Raw genomic sequence first — 19,909 nt, 5'->3', positions numbered from 1 at the left:
GTGACCCAGTGTCATTGGAAGCCATGCATGCCCGGCTATCACACTGCCTCCGCCATGTTTTACAGAGGATGTGGTGTGCTTTGGGTAATGAGCTGTTCCACGCTATCTTCACACTTTTTTCTTCCCATCCTTCTGGTACAGGTTGATGTTTTTTTTTATCCGTCCAAACAATAATTTTACAGAACTGATCTGGCTTCTTTAGATGTTTTTTGGCAAAGTCTTATTTGGCCTTTCTATATCTAAGGCTGATTAATGGTTTGCACCTTGTGGTGAACCCTCTGTATATGATCTCATGAAGTCTTGTCTTTATGGTAGACTTAGATACTGAAATACCTACATCCTGGAGAATGTTCTTCCCTTGAGGCGATGTTGTGAAGGGGTTTTTATACATCATGGAAAGGATTCTGTGATCATCCACCACTGTTGTATTCTGTGGACATCCAGGCCCTTTTAAGTTCCCAAGCTCACCAGCCTACTCAATTTTATTTTTTTGCAGAATGTATCAAATTATTGATTTGCCACCCCTACCATTTCTACTATCTCTCTGATGAATTTTAATATTTTTTTTTCCAGCCTATTGATGGTCTGTTTCTCTTACATTGACAGCTCCTTTGACTGCATGTTGTGGGTTCACAGCATCCAAATGCAAAAGCCACATCTGGAATCAGCCCCAGACTTTTTACCTGCTTAATTGATGATGGATTAAGGAGAGAATAGCCCACTCGGCTCATTAAAGAGCTTTTGAGATAATTATCCAATTACTTTAGGTGCCTTGAAAAAGAGGCAGTTGTATATTAAAGAGCTGTAATTCCTAAACCCTTATTCCTATTAGGATGGGAATGCCCTCAAAAGAAAACTGAGTCTGCACTTAAAGCCCATATTGAATATGTGTCAGTAAACAGCTAAAATGCAAAAACTTGTGTCACTGTCTAAATATTTGTGGACTAAACTGTGGTCATGGTCATGTAGTCATCTGCACTGTATATAATGTGTCAGAAGATCAGCTTTGACCCACATGATGGTCTGGGTTACCAATTCTCTGTAAATTCAGAGACGGCGCAAAAGACAGGTACTTTTTTTCTACCATCTGTAGTGTCTGACAGAAAGAAAAAACAATCTGTGGTTGTTTTTTTAAATAAACTTTGTACCGCGCATGGACTAACATTCGAACTTGTGGTGGGTACAAGATAAACGAGATGTGCTGCACTCACTATTGTACTGTTACATCAGATCTTTTATTCCAGCCACATCTACCGCTGTAGTCACACCATTTCTTATACTCCATTGACAAAAGAAACTGCTGTCATCATTCTGCTTATAGTTCAGATTCTATACTCTAGTCGCATCCAGAGCTGCAGTCATTATTCTTCTGTTACATCAGATCATATATTTCCAGGGCAGTAATATCCAGGGCTGCAGTCACTATTCTGCTCTTACGCCATGTCTTATACTCCAGTCCACGGGCGGAGATATCATTGGTGGGACTTGTGCACCAGCACAGTGGCCCAAGAAGTAAGGGGGCCACTACCACCTCCAAAGCAGGTTACCTATATTTACCTTCGTTACCAGCGTCCCCGCTCTCACGCTGCCAGTGCCGGCTCCTGCTCTCTGCACATGTAGCCGGAGTACACATCGGGTAATTAACCCGATGTGTACTGTGGCTAGGAGTGCAGAGAACAGGAGCCGGCACTGGCAGTGTGAGAGCGGGGACGCTGGTAACGAAGGTAAATATCGAGTAACCAAGGTAAGGGCTTCTTGGTTACCCGATGTTTACTGTGGTTACCAGCGTCCGCAGAAGCCGGCTCCCTGCTCTCTGCACACGTAGCAGAGTACACATCGGGTAATTAACCCGATGTGTACTGTGGCTAGGTATGCAGGGAGCCAGCGCTAAGCGGTGTGCGCTGGTAACCAAGGTAAATATCGGGTTGGTTACCCGATATTTACCTTAGTTACCAAGCGCAGCATGCTTCCACGCGGCGCTGCTGGCTGGGGGCTGGTCACTGGTTGCTGGTGAGCTCACCAGCAACTCGTGTAGCCACGCTCCAGCGATCCCTGCCAGGTCAGGTTGCTGGTGGGATCGCTGGAGCGTCGCAGTGTGACATCTCATCAGCAACCTCCTAGCAACTTACCAGCGATCCCTATCAGGTTGGATCATTGTTGGGATTGCTGGTAAGTTGTTTAGTGTGACTGGGCCTTAAGAGTACAGTAGATTGGTAACCTTGCAGCTATTGTTGTAGATCCAGTGACTAGAAAATGTTTCAATATTAATGTGTCAGTGACAAAACTCAATGAATGGCCTTAGGCTGCGTACACTTTATCAGTAGTGGGGCAAGTTAGGCCTTAGGTTTCTAAGCTTTTAGGCCTAAGATGTAGAGGGAGATGCAAAAAAGCACCACTAAAACAGGTGTATGTATTTTCCAAAAAATCACTGTGTAAGTAGACACATTTAAACTTATTAAAGACTTCTCAAAATTTAGATTTTTTTTTTAAAGATTTTTTTAGCTGGTATGTATGGAAGGCCTTCTTAAAGGGGTTGTCCACTACTTAGACAACCTCTTCTCATTTCCCATCTCATTTCTGGTGCTGGAGTGGTTCCAGCGATGTTAGAATTCACATTCTGAGGACTCACATGAGTTTGTGACTTCTTGCGAGCCCTATGTCTAATCACCGCCGGCTTCTGTCTCTCCACTTTCGGATAGTTAAGTAGTGTCGCTCACTTCCTGTTGATTGCTCCTGAGTCTTAGGGGTACTTTGCACACTACGATATCGCAGGTGCGATGTCGGTGGGGTCAAATCGAAAGTGATGCACATTCGCCGTCGCTGTCGACATCGGAGTATGTGAATCCTTTTTACTACGATTAACGAGCACAAAAGCGTCAAAATCGTATGATCGGTGTAGCGTCGGTCATTTCCATAATTTAGGAAGGACCGATGTTACAATGTTGTTCCTCGTTCCTGCGGCAGCACACATCTCTGTGTGTGAAGCCGCAGGAGCGAGGAATATCTCCTTACCTGCGTCCTGGCTGCAATGAGGAAGGAAGGAGGTGGGCGGGATGTTTACGTACCGCTCATCTCCGCCCCTCTGCTTCTATTGGCCGCCTGCCATGTGACGTCGCGGTGGCGCCGCACGACCCGCCCCCTTAGGAAGGAGGCGGTTTGCCTGCCAGAGCGACGTCGCAGGGCAGGTGAGTGCATGTGACACTGCCATAGCGATAATGTTCGCTAATACTATCACAAGATATCGCAGCTGCGACGGGGGCGGGGACTATCGCGCTCGGCATCGCTACCATCGACTTGCAATGTCGTAGTGTGCAAAGTACCCCTTAAGGTGTAAAGAATGAAACCATGATTAGATTGAATGTCATAAAAAGTCACATAAACCCCGGGAAATCGAGTTCCGACACCCCCGGAACCTCTCAAGTATGGGCTTTTTTTATTTTTATGGGGATAAACATGTGAAATATCCATGTTCCTAGCACCGTGGAATAACAATACATTTTTTAAAAAAATGATTGCATAATCTATCTTTTATAATGTCTGTTTACATTTTTTTTAAGTTTTTGATATTAAAAAAAAATTATATTTCAGTGAATTTTAATGTGTTAAATTTAATGAAAATGATAGCCCCACAAATGCAGCCAGTGCTCCGCTAAATCCCTAATGCTGTTTGGATTCCTAGATGATATATTTTTGGCATGTTTGTAATATACGGAAGAAAGTCTTTACATCTAAGCTCTGTTCCTACACAAACGGGTAGGCTGAGTATACCGAAGCATTACGTTCTTGTTTTCCCCACGTGAATAATATATAATTGGCGGATCATGTTACCACAAGGAAAGCATTCATTGAATGAAGAAAAATGCTCAAACACAATTGCTAGCCAGCTGGGAAATATTGCAGAAAATTCTTGTCTAATTTCTCTTGGCTTGTAGGCCTTCTTAAAAAAAAAAGAGATCTTTTACTAAAGGTGAAAAGCGAACTGAAGGAAGAATGAAATTAAAACCATAGCTCTTGTCTTCCAGCATTACATGTCCTGCAGTCTCGGGGTTTCAGCAGGTTCAGGCTCTGCTATTTCATCTCCCTGATAATTAATCATTAGCCGTGTCTGAACAATATGACAAGCTTTAATCGGCAAGGAGCTGCAGAAAGACCCCGAGCTGAGATATCAATTACAAAACTTTATTAAGTGCCTACTTTTTATCATTGACTTGCTGCAAGCCATCACAACACCACCTCATCTTCATCAGCACCATGACAAATGGAAAATCAGAAGTTCAGCAAGTATGTTAGCACCACCTTTACTAATAAACTCCACGTAACTCTACCCCCTTCAGTAACATTTAGTAGACCACACTAACTGTCTGTCACCCTATAGCCATGATAGCCATGCAGTCTCACAACTACAGAGATACCATATTGAGTTTCCAGCCAAAATAACCCCTCCATGGATTCTGATTTCAGCACTGATTGTGAGATTCTGTCATTATCTTCCTGTATAGTATAACAAATAGGCATCTGCATAAATCAGGATGACATCCTTCTTTTATTTCGGGTGGTGACTTAAGTAGCAACTCATGTTGTCGAGGGGATAATATCGGAGTCTATAGGGGCTTGTCCTAAGTAATAATAATTTTTATAATTTTATTTCTATAGCACCAACATATTCTACAGCACTTTACAATGTATTTATACCTCTATCACTTTATTTTACTCTATTTGTATATTTAACTAATATTTTCAGGACTGATTCTCAAGCAAAACTACTCACACTGATACAATGTAGTAAGAATGCTTTAAAAAATAAAAGTGTTAACATTTTTATTTTTATCAATTAACAAAAACAAGTTAATTAACAAAAAGATCTATATGACATCAATTTTTGTTTCAAAACAGCATCAATATTTCGAGGTACACCCATCAATAATTCTAGGTACACATGAACAAAGTCAGGGATTTTGGAGGATTGAGGTCAGGTGTATGGGTAACTAATTATACCAAACAGGTGATGGTTATCATAATTTTTATTTGTAGGTCTAAACACAGTCATTAATTGATACAGAAACAGCTTTGTAGGAGATTTAAAACTTGATGAGGAAAAGCCACAGTCTATCATGAAAGTGAGGTTATGAAAGACAGTTTCATGTTAAATATCAAACATCATGGCATAACTGAGCATGGCAACAAAACATAAGGTAGTTATACTGCATGAGCAAGGTCTCACCCAAACAAAGATTTCAAAGCAGACTGGTCTTTCAGGATGTGTTGCTCAAGCTCTTTTGAAGAAGCATCAAGAATGGACAATGTTGAGGTGCTGTGGTCAGTCAAGGAATCTTGGTGCAGCAGATGAGTGACACGTCATGCTTATGACCCTTCAGAATCTAGCAGTATCATCAGCTCAAAACTGGCAACAACCATGGGGACCCAGCTACACCCATCTATTGATCAGAGAAATCTGGACAGAACTAGTCTTCATAGAGTGATTATGGCCAAAACGTCTTAACTTCAACATAGAAACAGATCCAAGCTACTCAACTATGTACTAAATTGTTGGAACTGGGGTACAGGAAAATGAGAGCCTTATGAGTGTGCATGTCTTATGCTAAGCAGCCGCCCACTCCCCTTTAGTGTGGAGGTTTGAGTGGCTGTGACATCAGCATTTTGCACCTGGGCTGCAGCCATCTTTATGAGGAAGGCTCACCACATTCTGTGTGTGCATACATCATCTGTCTTGGCTCCTTTTGGTGAGTTTTTTTTATATAGTTCTATGTGGTTTTCCTAACTAATTTAGTGTAGGGACTCGCAAGTGTGAGAATCTTTGACAAATGGATTGTGAGCTTACATACTTTAGGCCAAAATATAAACTAATATCTCACTATTTGACGTATGACACATTTTATCGATTTTTGCAGGATGTGTGTGAACCTTTTGAATTCAGGTGGTAAAATGGTGGGCCTGTCATGTGTTATGCACTCATATAGTGCTAACAGACCCACCTGACCTAGTGTTGTGCGTCATTTATAGGCTATAGTTCAGACACTGTGCATCTTGCGTATCCATGTGAGATGCACTTATATATAGTGCTGATGGGCCCACCTGACCTAGGTTTTGGCACAGTTGAGACACTGTGCATTTCACTCATTATATGATGGGCCCCCAGTGCAAGCCTTATGAGTATGCATGTCTTATGCTAAGCAGCCGCCCCCTCCCCTTTAGAGTGGAGGTTTGAGTGGCTGTGACATCAGAATCTTGCACCTGGGCTGCAGCCATCTTTATGAGGAAGGCTCACCACATTCTGTGTGTGCATATGTGACGCCCTGGGCAAGCCAGGGGTCACAGGTAACTACACCACCACACCCTACACCCCGGTTAGGTACACCAAAGCTAGACCCAAAAACCCTTGGTGCCTTCCTCCAGGGGCTGATGTTCACACCAGGGGGTGGAGCCAGGCAGTTGGTCTCCACCCACCGAGGAGTTCACAGTCCTGGAGGCGGGAAAAGTTGAGTTTAGCTAGGGAAGTGGAAGAGTGAGGAGTAAAGTGGCAGTAGAGCAAGCAAAAACTGACTGAGAGCGTCCGGGTGTGTGCCCCGGACAGTGACAGCAAGGTTAGCAGACGGCGGTGACCGTCTGCAGGAGTGGCTGATCCGAGTTGCCGAAAGGACTGTGGACGGGTGGTGGCCCGGCGGTACCGGAGCGGTACACAAAGTGAGGCCAGCACCATTGGCAGGGGCCTTTCGGATCCCGGCAAGGCTTGGAGTCGCCGTAATTTGCCAAATCCGTCAGTGAAGGGGACCTCCGGGTTTCCAAACAACCAAGTCCCGATTGAAGGCAAAAGTCCAACCGTGTGGGAGAAACACCGCCACCGCCAAGGCACCAGTTTCTCAGGGCCAGCGCCTGCGGGCAAAGAAGGGGCTCCTCCGGCCTATATCCAAGCCGGGGAGCGGGTTACCGGTGGGAACCCATCGCTACTAACCAAAGGACTAGGTGCAGGGAAAGAGACAGTCACCGTCAACTACCGGGGAAAAGCAACAGCAGCTGTCCGTGGGAACTGTCTTTCCAGCCGTGTGTTTTACCGTGAACTGTGTCAACATCTCAGGCTGAGTGAGTACCACAGTGCCGTACGGCACAGCGCTGCCCCCGCGTCCCTGCACCTCATCAGGCCCCATAACTCGCCTGACATCCTGTCCTACCCCATCACCGGGCCCCGGGACCATCAACCCCCTACCCACGGAGGGGAGGACTAACAACTTAGCTGCTCCAGTCACCGCTCCCGGGATCCCCGTTCAGAGCAGCGGTGGTGTCACTAAAATCACCACAACCGTGGGTGGCGTCACGGACAATAACCATATCCCCAACACCAAACCCCCTTTCACTCACGGGCGAGGAGCCTTTGCACAGTAATGGAGTGATTCATGAAAGTTTTTTGATCAGTGTTTCTTAAGCTAAAAATATTACTCCAGTCTCTGACGGACTGGAGTAACATTTCTTGTGAAGCATACGCATGTGCACACCACTTATAAGAATCATCAAATTCATGAAGTATCATGTGCCTCATAACCCTGCCCAGCCCTCGTTAAGATGGGTATGCGAGATACAAGTGTTTAAGAATTGGGGGCATAGTGTGCTACCTTAATTGATAACTTTTTTTTCCCAAAAATTAATTCTAGATTCCAGACAGAGACTTAAGGGGGCTTTACACGCTACGATATTGCTAGCAATTTCTAGTGAAATCGAGCGTGTAAGTACCCGCCCCCGTTGCCCATGTGATATCGTGTGATCGCTGCTGCTGCGAACATTATCGCTACGGCAGCGTCACACGCACTTACCTGGTCGTCGTCGTCGCTGTGACTGCCGAACAATCCCTCCCTCAAGGGGAAGGGACGTTTGGCATCACCGCGACGTCACTAAGCGGCCGGTCAATCAAAGCGGAGGGGCGGAGATGAGCGGGACGTAACATCCCGCCCACCTACTTCCATCCTCATTGCGGATGGTGGCAGGTAAGGAGACGTTCCTCGCTCCTGCGGTGTCACACATAGCGATGTGTGCTGCCGCATGAGCGATGAACAACATGGATAAACAACCCTTACCGATTTTTGAGTTTGGGACGACCTCTCCATGGTGAACGATTTTCACCATTTTTGCAGTCGCTTAAGGTCGCTGATAAGTGTCACACGCTGCGATATCGTTAATGATGCCAGATGTGCGTCACTAACAACGTGACCCCGACGATAAAACATTAACGATATCGTAGCGTGTAAAGCCACCTTAAGTTTTTGTTTTTATTGATAGAATCTACATTGTCCTAATATGCTCATTCACCGTAATCTTTGGGCTTCCATTTCACAAGTATGACTGCTGCTTTTATTTTCCTTTCTCTAGGGGGATCAAGGTGCACCTGGTTTAGATGGTATTCAAGGGATGAAGGTGAGCAAATAAGACACCGCCTCCAGCTGAAGAACACAATATGATAATTATGATAGTGCTATTGTGTTGTCACTTTTAATCTGCTGTGGGGTTGATTTATTCTACAGCTTGTTTGACATTTCTACTAATGTGCTTGAAATCAGTGCATGTCCTGTCATATCATAAATGTTCAGTGTAAAATTCCTATACATATCCTGACCTTTCACCTCAATTTTCATTTCATGTGCTTACATAGCCACATTTGTTGTTTCTTTGTGTAGAATATATATTCTTAGTATCTACCTTGTCTTACTTGGTTTATAAAAAGCATGGTTGATAAAATAAAAGGGGTAATCTTGTTTGAAAAGTGCGGAGAACCTGATTATTTTCCCATAGTTAAGAAGTGTTAGGATATTCACATTTAAATATAACTCAGAGATGTGTAATCAATATATGTGTCCAGTCACATCTGTGCTGTGTAATATAGTTAGTAGTAGCAAAAGTAAATTATAAAGTTTCTTAATTTCTGATAGGCTTTACTGTGCTTTAAGAAACTGTGAGACAGGTAAAATATATCTTTGTACCGTGTTAGCCAGTAGAGATAAAAAATTGTTTAAAAGAACTGAAGTCCTCAGTGGTTGATACCTTTTAATGGCTAACTGAAAAGATGGTAATAATAGCAAGCTTTCGAGACTGCTCAGGTCTCTTCTTCAGGCTCACTATAACACAAAATCTGAAGAGTCACATATTGAGCCTGAAGAAGAGACCTGAGCAGTCTCGAAAGCTTGCTATTGCTACCATCTTTTCAGTTAGCCATTAAAAGGTATCAACCACTGAGGACTTCAGTTCTTTTGAACAATTTTTAAGAAACTGTGTGACCGAAAACCCCCTTTACTAGCATTGGGTTAGAATCCTCCTATCTTAGCAATTGTGGGCAGTGTATATAAAGAGATCTATTTCATAGTAGGACCTGTTCACATCATGTGTTTCATCCATCTTTAAAATGTATTCCACAAAAGCACCCGATGTTCACAATAAACGTTTCTATATATTTCTATTGTTAGACATAAGCCAAAAGAGTGTCCTTTTGGCCTTATTTTGGCTAGTATACATGAGTATTCCACAAACTAGGTATAGAATAAATAGTAGACTACACAATTTAATCCCATGGTATACACTGTAAAATAACAATATGTTTAATGGATGCCATTACATACTCCATTAAACATATACATATGGGTATTTATATCACTGGGGTTCCAGTGACAAACAGCAGAAGGAGTCAATTCTATGTAATGATCAAGGCAAAGTGACAGCTCCATCACTTCCTTCAACTTTTAATACTTTCTGCCATGACCTGTAGCAAGCATGTCTCGTCAGACAACCAATTCAAACATCAGCTAGATCCTTACTTTTGTGTAGGACAGAAGCTGTTTTCCGAGCCAGCAGGAAGATAAACATCTTCCTGCAAGAGAAAGTTCTGGTCCACAAGGCAAGTTCTTTGGTACTGCTGTCCAAACCAAGATGACATCATTTGGAAAAGCAGATGTTTCTCAAGTCACCATGAGGGCATGTTGAAACCTGTGTGTAATGCAGTTTAGCACATTGCAGCAGGAGCCATGGGCTGCGGGTTTCTTACAAGAGGTTGAGGGGGTGATCATAAAAATATAGGAGATGGTGACTGGCTACAGTGTGTAATGAGCCAGAAATCAAGTCAATTTATACGGGAGATATACTGACAGTGTATAGAAAAGGTGCTGGAGTTGTATTGGCAACATATCCCGCTGAATGTCTTTAAAGCATCATACCTTGAAACCTTCCATCAAAGGTATGCCGGGAGTCCTCCTGAGGTGTGATCAGGCAGCATATGGAGTTTAATACAACACAGAAACTGATCATATACTGAAATGTTTCCTCAAGGAGAACAGTTGATCTTTAGGAAACAAGCATGGGACACTTTGCGATCCGTTCATTGTCAAAGGATCAGTCTAAAAGTTACATATAGAACTTCTCTTTAGACAAGTGTTGGCCAAATCATCTTTGCTGACCCATATACAGGATCACTCAGCTGGCTGAATGTGCTTTCTATGACAGAGCCGCTGCTAGACATCTCTGGCGGCAGCTTATCTCGAGAACAATAGTTTAGGCAGTCTGAAAATGGACATGCCAGATCCTTCTGTCCTCCAACATCATTTACAGGGAGAAATTTGGGTGGTGAGATACACAGACTGTAGGCAAAACCAGTCAATATCCACAGGTTTGGCCATTGTTGGTCTAGTGTAAACTTTAGGCAACAAATTACAAGAACTAATAATAAGAATTTACAACCACTACAGATTTTGAAGTCGAAATAAAACTCTTCACGACCAATTTACAGTTCTCAGTTTATTAGTACCTGGTGATAAACTGTACATCATTGCTGTCGGGAAGGCTTCCAATTGCTGTAGAAGCCCCAGGGAAGTCCTGTGCAGTACAAATTGGTGCTATACAGTTTTACTGCCCTTTTTGGAAATATTTAAGGGGAAGGAAGACATCAGAAAGTTCCCTAATAGTGTATACATGAAACAATTTACTATTAAACAATGCAATAATTTTATGTAATGATGGCAGCTATAATTTTATGTAATGATGGTAGCACATGCTTTGTTTTTATAGGGTGATCAAGGAGAAAATGGGGAGAAGGTAAGTAGTTACGGTATCTGTTATTTCTAGGATACAAAGATTAAATGATATGTTCATAGATGAGTAATTCGGCAAAATGTTAATAATCCCACTTCTGTGAGACGCTTACTAGAGGAATAGGTATTCCCTGACACCCATTTTTCAGTCCAAGCTGACTAATGATGGTGGCGAGTAGGGGAGGAACATGAGTTGAGCTCACTGGAAAATGGGGCTCATGGACAATGATAGATAGATAGATAGATAGATAGATTGATAAAAAAAGAGAAGACTGGCAGCACTCCCTCTAGTATGAACAGGTGCGTATAATGCATAATATAAATAAGAGAAAAACAGTTGCACATTGTAATGGCAAACTAATAAAAACGAATATAAAAACATTTAGAGGTGTTTGGCATATTAGAATGGCCATTGTAATACCTGCCCAGCAGCCACGTCACGGCATCCTCATTGTGCTGGGTCCTACTCTATACTGCATCATGTCTGGGCTCTTAAAAACCTACATATAAGATCAGCAAGTAATCTAGAGAATTTCAGATATATAGATAGATAATAGATAGACACATAGATAGATAGATGTTTGGAAAAGAAGCCAACATGAAAATGTCATTATTGTCATACCAATGCCTTGAGATCATACAAACACTTGTTCACTTCTCTGACCTTTTATTAGATGGACTGTGTGGTTGCCACCATCCACAAAGACCTATTGTTTTTCATTCATTCCTTAATTCCCGAGTAGTACTAAACAACAGTCTTGGCCAATTTTGATTCTAATAAAGAATACAGCATTTTGATAGTGTAGTTATAGCTTAGCAGATACAATCACTATATAACATGACACTGTATATTGTGCAGTATATTCCCAGTTTGTGAGGTTTAGATATTATTTAGATGAAAACAACATTCTATGTCTCTTTTTGAGTTCAACATTTGATTGGAAACTATTTCAGGAAGGTCAACCTGACAAATAAATCTTAATTCAGAACACTGTGTATGAAATTACACAAAATGATTAATCAAAAACATAACATGTAGAGTTCCAGAATCTCATATGTAAGAAATCCCAGACACTATTAGTGAACAGCCAAATTCACAGTAAGCTGGATTCATTTTATTCAATGTTTTATTCCTGCAGGGCGACATGGGGGAAGGTGGTCCCAAAGGCGAACTAGGAGTAAAGGTAAAGCTCCTCCTTCCTTCAAATAAAGCATATACACCTTGTAAATTATATGACCAATATTAGATGTTTTACCTCTAAAAATGTTATATTTGGAAATTAGCTCTAACATAAAGGTCCCAGACCTAATGTGACAGACACCTGGAGAAACAACTTCTGACATTCTTTTAAAAAATGTAAGTAGAGCAGTATTCAAATTAGCTTTCCTCCAAAAAAAAAGAAAATTGTCTCTATAGTGTAACTATAGGTAGGTACCTTGTAAATCAACGTTCATACCATTAAAGACCCTTGAAAAATGTCTACAGATATCAGCCAAACCACAGCCATTCATTGGTAGATAGTGCAATTTCATTATTCCCCCCTATTCATCAGTACATAGTGGCGTAGTGGTTGGCTTGGTTGGATGGCTTTGATGGAACTCTTGAAATGTACTGGTACTCCCTGCAGAGACCACCCTAGTGTAGGTATCTATAGATGGCACAATGGAGACATGTTCTTCCTTCTGGAGCAAAGCTACTCCATGTAATTCAGAAGGAGCCCCAATACATTCAATAAAAGTGAAGCAGAGCACAAAGAATACAGCAGAATAAATGTTTATAAAATCTTCTCAATTTGTCCATCATGCTTAAGGCCCCTCCATACACATTTAATGAATGTGTATGGGAGCCCCGGACAATTGATTGTCATGAGAGTTAAAGATCCAACATGTCCAATTTCAGATTAGCGATTCTTTTGTTCTCCCTGAGGTAAGACATACATTATATATAATATATATGTCACGCTGTACTCTAAGATGTACAATAGCAGTACAGCGCAGTAATGTGGGACTGAGAGGATTCCTGAAACTATCTGAGAAGGTAGTTAGCTGGTAAACCACTAGGGGGCGTAAAAGTGGAGGAAATGTATGAGCAGGGAATTCCCTAGCAGAGGTAATACTAGTCAAGCCCACCAGATGGCAGTAGAATCGTCAGAAAGCCGTGTCACAACATGAGGTCTTGTAAGTACACAAGGGCAAAGTCTAAACATAGTCAGAGGGAAGCAAATAGTCAGTAGCTGGGAAATCAGAGCCTAGAAGCAAGGGGGAGTGAGAAGACAAGACAGAATAAAGGTAAACAGATAAGGAACGAACAGGGAGACAGCGGGAGAGACACTGATGGAAACAGACAACAGAGGAGGTTAACAGGTCAGGTGAACACGGAGGTCAGGAGGGGGCAGGGCAGACAACAGGTCACTCAAGAGCAGAACACAGCAGAGCCAGAAGTATCACTGGCGAAGTCCAAGAGAAACAGTGCCCTAATAAAGCAGCCTGACCTCCAGAACGAGGCAGAAAGGATTAACCCCTAACGTGACTTGCATCAGAAGTGAAACTAAAAAAAAGGCTCAGCTCCAGCTGAGCCAGGAGTCAATCATGACAATATATATATATATATATATATATATATATATATATATAGATATATATAAAATGTTCTCTTAGAACAATAATCCCTCCCTCTCTACCTCTCTCTCTCTCTCATAATATATAGAGGGAGAGAGAGAGGTAGAGAGGCAGGGATTGTTAAAATATAGCTGGTATATCAAGCATGTAGTGGTGACCACCACATGTAAAAAAACAAAACAAAAAAAACAACAGAGTGATTACTATCTCCCCGGTTCCAGTGCTGGCTATCCACTGCTGCTCTTGTCTTTGTGTTTTGGCCTCAGCAGTGATATCACGAGTACAGCGCACATCACCACTTCAGCTAATCACTAGGCTCAGCAACTCTGCTCACATAAGTGGTGCGAGACACTGAACTCAGTGATATGCTGCAGCGGTGGTATGTGCTGTAGTCTGACAGCACTACTGTAGCCAAAACACACACACCGGAGCAGTGGCGGGCAGCAGGTGCTGGACTTGGGGAGGAGGACTATCTGTTGTTCTACCACTGCTATTGTTTTGGCACCTAATTTATGAAAGAAGAAACCTCTTGTAAAGGGCAACTATCATCAAAACATCATTTATTGTTTGAAACAAGTTTTTGTTTTAAAAGTATTCTATTTTATTGAATACAGTGGTTTTCTTTTTATAATCTGTAATAAAAATCTAAAATGAAAATCATGCAATTTTCACACTAGCCATTAGGACTTTTTTAGACTTTAACTTCTTGTTGTTTTATGAAACAGCCCCTATACGTTAGCCACAATAAACAGACCCCAACATTATCATTTGTACTGAAGTGTCTAATGAGCATGTGCAAAGGTGATTGTGAATTGACAGTAAAGTCCGTATTAGACGGGCAGAAATTGTGCTTAAAATTGCATTATCATTCTAAAGACAGCGATATTTGCAATGTGTAATAGCTTATAGCGATCGTAATATCATTTTGAAACCAGATCTTTCAACTTGCTTAAAAATTATTGCTTGTTGGCATAAAAAATTTCACTATGTAATAAATCGCCAAAAGCAGTCATACATGCTTTTGTGAATGACTAGCGACTTTCTATCGACCACAACAGCGATTTTTAAAGCAACCATTTGCTTTTGTAATAATGAGCTCGTATGCACAATAATGACGTAATAACTATTTGCTCATCAGTTGCTATTGTGAAAAAATCAGACTGTCTAACAACACCTTGACGAAAACCTGTCACCAGACTTGGCGACTATAAGCTGCGGCCACCACCAGTAAGCTCTTATATACAACATTCTAACATACTTTATATAAGAGCCCAGGCCGCTGTGTACAACACAAAAATTACTTTATAATACTCACCTAAGGGGCGGTGCGGTGCAGACTAGTCGGATGGGTGTCTCCGTTCTCCGGTACAAGGGCCTCCTATTTCGACCATCTTTGTCCTTCTTCTTCTAAAGCCTGGGTACATGATGCGTCCTAAGTCATCCACACTAGCTGGCATTGAGGTCCCGCGGAGGCGCACTACAATACCTTGATCTGCCCTGAGAAGTACACCTGCACAGGACTCCAGTGTCGGCTTGTGTGGATGATGTAGGACATGTCTTGCATCCAGATTTTAGAAGAAGGAGAACAAAGACAGCCGAAAGAGGAGGCGCCAGTACCAGAAAACGGAGACATCCATCCGACCAGTTTGCACCGCCCCGCCCCTTAGTTGAGTATTATAAAGTGATTTTTACATTCTACACAGCGGCCTGGGCTCTTATATACAGCATGTTAGAATGTTGTATATAAGAGCTTACTGGTGGTGGCCACAGCTTATAGTTGCCAAATCTGGTGATAGGTTCCCTTTAAGAATGAGCATCTCCAATATTCGGCAGTCTATACAGGCTGAGAATTACCCGACAAATGCATAATATGGGAGTTTGTTAGTTTGTTGGGTGAAGTTATTTTTAAGCTTTTTTTTAAAAATCATCGTTCTTGGTAACACATCATCCAGTGTTAACAGAGCATGTGGAGTTGGTCTCAGCAAACCATGACTTTTTCACTATGAACAAATTTAAGCCTATTTTGTTATTTTGTAGATTGGAGTTTTGGCAAATCCAATCTGCATCTTGTTTTTCACAGTTTATGTCAACATTAAGATGTTAAGGCCCAGTCACACACAACGGCTTACCAGTGATCCCAACAACGATACTTCCTGATAAGGATCGCTGGTAAGTCGCTGGGAGGTCGCTGGTGAGATGTCACTTACCAACAACTCAGTAACGATACAGGTCGCAGTAGCGACCTGTATAACGATCTCTGCTGTCATTGGGACCCTGTCACACAGTGTCAAACATAGCGATGCGTCCTGCCCAGCTGGACATCGCCTTTGAAGAAAATGGTCCAGGACATTCAGCAACGACCGGCAACCTCACAGCAGGGGCCAGGTCATTGCTGGATGTCACACATAGCAACATCGCTAGCAAGATCGCTGTTGCGTCACAAAAATCGTAACTCACCAGCGAAAAAACCTCAATTTAATATATTTATATGTTTAATGTTACCAACTATTAGATCACATTGGCATTTTCAAGCTTTCTACGAAACATCTGTTAGTAAAAGCTTGTTGCAATATGAATTATTATTAAATAAGGTTTAAATCTAGTTGTCACAGCACCAGATGGTTGATACAATGAAGCAGGTTGTTCCAGGAAGAGTTCTTCCTCTGATATATAAATATGTCTTTCCTGTATTGCATTTTTTAGCATGGAAGTTTAGGGATGATGGATAACAGACAGATATCATCCTTCAAAGGCATCCATCACTGATATGAAGTAAAAGAAAGTAGATGTTGAATGTTTATGTTTATTAAAAATAAGTAGACTTGGAATGACATCTATAATACACATACACTGACGAACACAATGGTAACAATGTTTTGAAGTTTTGCCGTTCAGGCTCCATATCTTACCATCCACTACAGCTTTGAGGATGAGACTACCTTCATTTTATAGACAATCATCGTGGCTATCTCACACATAAATATGACTTGCAATAATTTAGCATATGATTAGTTATGCAGATACTTGTCATGTTACTGCATTGTTACTGTTTTGTTCTTGTAGCTGAAAAATATTTTTCTTCTTGTATATTACAAATTACAACCTGTTCTCAAATTCCCTAATAGCTCAGTGTGTTAATAGGTTGATTCCCAAGTGAAAGAGCAATAGTTCGAATCATGGAGCAGCCATGAAGAAGATTTCTCAAAAAAAAAAGAGAAGCAGCATCATACAGCTCATAGATAGCAAACTCTCAGCCAAGAAAATTGCCAAATTGCAGCAACTGAGTGCCATGACAGTTGTATGAATAAGAAATGAAGTCCATCTATTCATTCAAAAGCCAAGAGATGGACGTACAGGCAAAATATTGGAGTCAATAAGTCGGTGCAATACACGGGCTATCAGTTTTGGGATGACAAACATGGCAGTCAAGGTGGTTCGTATGCTTCGTAAAAGTGAGAACACAGACATCCATGTAAGCATGTGCAACATACATTACACAAGTCTGGAATGGTGGCCCAAAAAAAGGTGAAGACAAAAATTTGACAGTAGAAGATTGGAAACCGGTGATTTGAAGTGATGAGACAAAGGTTAATAGACTAGACTCTACTCTGATGGGTGCAAATGGGTCTGAAAGAAACAAGGGAAAAATGGGCAAATGGATCAAGAAATTGAAGAAACTGTCAAGCTCAGGGGAGTAAGCATGATAATATGGAGTTGTTTCACAGCCGAAGGCATTAGATACTTGACCAGGATTGATGGTGGTCTCAGTGCTGAGCTATACGTGAGTATCCTATAAGACGAGTTACTTTGTACACTTAACCACTATGGGTATAAAAAGGACGACATAGTGTTCCAACAGGACAATGACCTGAAGAATATGTCAAGATTGGCAGAGAAATGGTTCAGTGGCAATCAAGTAAAGGTGCTGGATTGGCCCCTGCAGTCCCCAGACCTGAACCCAAACACTTGTGGGTAGAGTTGAAGAAAAAGCTGTACACATACCCAAGTAAGTTGACCAGTATGTACCAACATTGGGAAGTGTAGAAGAGACCTGGGATCAGATTTCGGTCGAGATATGCTTGAATCTGATCGAGAGTATGCCCAGAAGGATTCAGACAGTGTTGAAAGCCAAAGGAGGATTTACAACATGCTAACAAAATAATAAAAACATTTAATTTAGATTTTTAGGAGCACAGCAATAATAATGCACAGACATGACAAGAATCTGTATTGCTAATGATATGCTAAATAGTTGCAAGCCAAATTTATGTATCAGATAGCCAAGATGATTCTCTATAAAATGAAGGTAGTCTCATGCTGAAAGCTATAGTGGCTAGTGAGATACGGAGCCTGAACGTCAAAAAGTTCAAAACATTTTTACCTTTTTGCTCGTCAGTGTACATTGGTTAGTCATATTAAACATCGTTCTGCATACATCTTGGGGTATGTTGGCTTTAGAAACAAGTTAAGAAAATGTAAATTTGTTATTTTGGTAAAGTAGTCTAAAATTTCAAACTCCGGTTGAATATAAATTCAGCTTTTAAATTTAGAATCTGATGTGCAACTTCAAAGCTGCTGGATGCGCTTGTCCTGGATCTTTAATATAGGATTGGCAGGCATTCTGGACATCTTTTTGATGATCTTGAAAACAATCTTGAAGGTTGTTGGACTGTTTGATGAACAAACAGAAACAATGTAATTAACCCCAAATGTCTTCTAAGAAATTTGCATTACTTATCCTTGTTGAACAAAACAACCTAACATCTTAATGTTGACATAAACTGTGAAAAACAAGATGCAGATTGGATTTGCCAAAACTCCAATCTACAAAATAACAAAATAGGCTTAAATTTGTTCATAGTGAAAAAGTCATGGTTTGCTGAGACCAACTCCACATGCTCTGTTAACACTGGGTGATGTGTTACCAAGAACGATGCTTTTTAAAAAAAAGCTTAAAAATAATTTCACCCAGCAAACTCCCATTTTATGCATTTGTCGGGTAACTGTCAGCCTGTATAGACTGCCGAATATTCGAAATGCTCATTCTTAAAGGGAACCTGTTTTGGGGCCTATAAACTGCGGCCAACACCAGTGGGCTCTTATATACAGTATTCTAACATGCTGTATATAAGAGACCAGGCCGCTGTGTAAAACAAAAAACTCACCTTGAAGATTACTCCTGTGCACACCAGTCGGATGGGTGGACGTAGGAGGCATCATGCACCCAGGCTTCAGAAAAAGGAAGACCAAGATGGCCAAAAGAGGAGGCGCCAGTCCCGGAGAACGGAGACACCCATCTGACTGTTGTGCACCGCAGTGACCGGTTTAGGTGAGTATTATAAAATGTTTTTTTATGTTCTACACAGTGGCCTGGGCTCTTATATACAGCATGTTAGAATGTTGTATATAAGAGCCCAGTGGTGGTAGCCGCAGCATATAGGCCCCAAAACCGGTGACAGGTTCCCTTTAATACTCCTCCAGTGTAAATGCACCCTAAGCAAACTTTTTACTTTTTTTTTTTTTTTACAAATTTTGCTTTTGTTTAGTAACAATGTATTTAAAGCATTATTCCAATTTAAACAAACATTATTATAATATGAATTTTCCCAAGGTAAGCTGATTGTGTTATTCCTGCTGCTCAATGTTCTATGATTCTATATTATCATGGATTAAATGAGTGGTAAATTGATCATTTTCCTTGCAACCCCACTCCAATAGAGGGTCTTCTTTTAAAAACTCAGAACAATTAACAAAGAAAAAAGGACCATTAAAAGCAGACAGCCTCCTGAGTTTATAATTTAAGGAGGTTGGGTTGGCCATTTTATTCTGACAAATTTGTTGAGGACATTGTTTTTGACATTTTGTAATATATAAGTATTACCAGATCTCTTTTTCACTTGTTACAGCACTAGTACTCTGAAAATGGCTAGTGATGAAGGGGCATGTATCCAGACCTGTCCATCAGCCTCCTCCAAGTGAAAAACAGCATTCCCATGTGTAAAGTTCTTCAACCGAAGGAGTCTGATGGACATATCTGGTCACATGCTCCTTCATCGACTGTCGTTTTGAGTAGAAGAACTGTGCAATCTGTGAGAAAGGCTTCACTTAGTTTGTTTTCTATGAACCACTGCAATAATTCAGAATAAAGCATACCTGGCATGGAATAACGCAGCCAGCATCTGATTCATGATCCCTGAGGTTCGGGTAGCATG

At 41.4% G+C, this 19,909-nt stretch overlaps 1 protein-coding gene across 1 annotated transcript in view; it reads left to right on the top strand.

The window, feature by feature from the left end:
• Window positions 1-19,909, top strand: part of LOC142311129 (uncharacterized) — a 237,355-nt gene that overhangs the window by 63,064 nt on the left and 154,382 nt on the right. Inside the window, exons 9-11 of the mRNA XM_075349272.1 lie at window positions 8,377-8,421; window positions 11,056-11,082; window positions 12,218-12,262. Of these exons, the coding sequence (XP_075205387.1) occupies window positions 8,377-8,421; window positions 11,056-11,082; window positions 12,218-12,262 (117 nt within the window). The remainder of the gene's footprint in view (window positions 1-8,376; window positions 8,422-11,055; window positions 11,083-12,217; window positions 12,263-19,909) is intronic.

The sequence above is a fragment of the Anomaloglossus baeobatrachus genome, chromosome 1 (genome assembly GCF_048569485.1).
Source record: "Anomaloglossus baeobatrachus isolate aAnoBae1 chromosome 1, aAnoBae1.hap1, whole genome shotgun sequence".
NCBI classification, from domain to species: domain Eukaryota; kingdom Metazoa; phylum Chordata; class Amphibia; order Anura; family Aromobatidae; genus Anomaloglossus; species Anomaloglossus baeobatrachus.
This window is presented reverse-complemented; position numbering and strand designations above follow the sequence as displayed.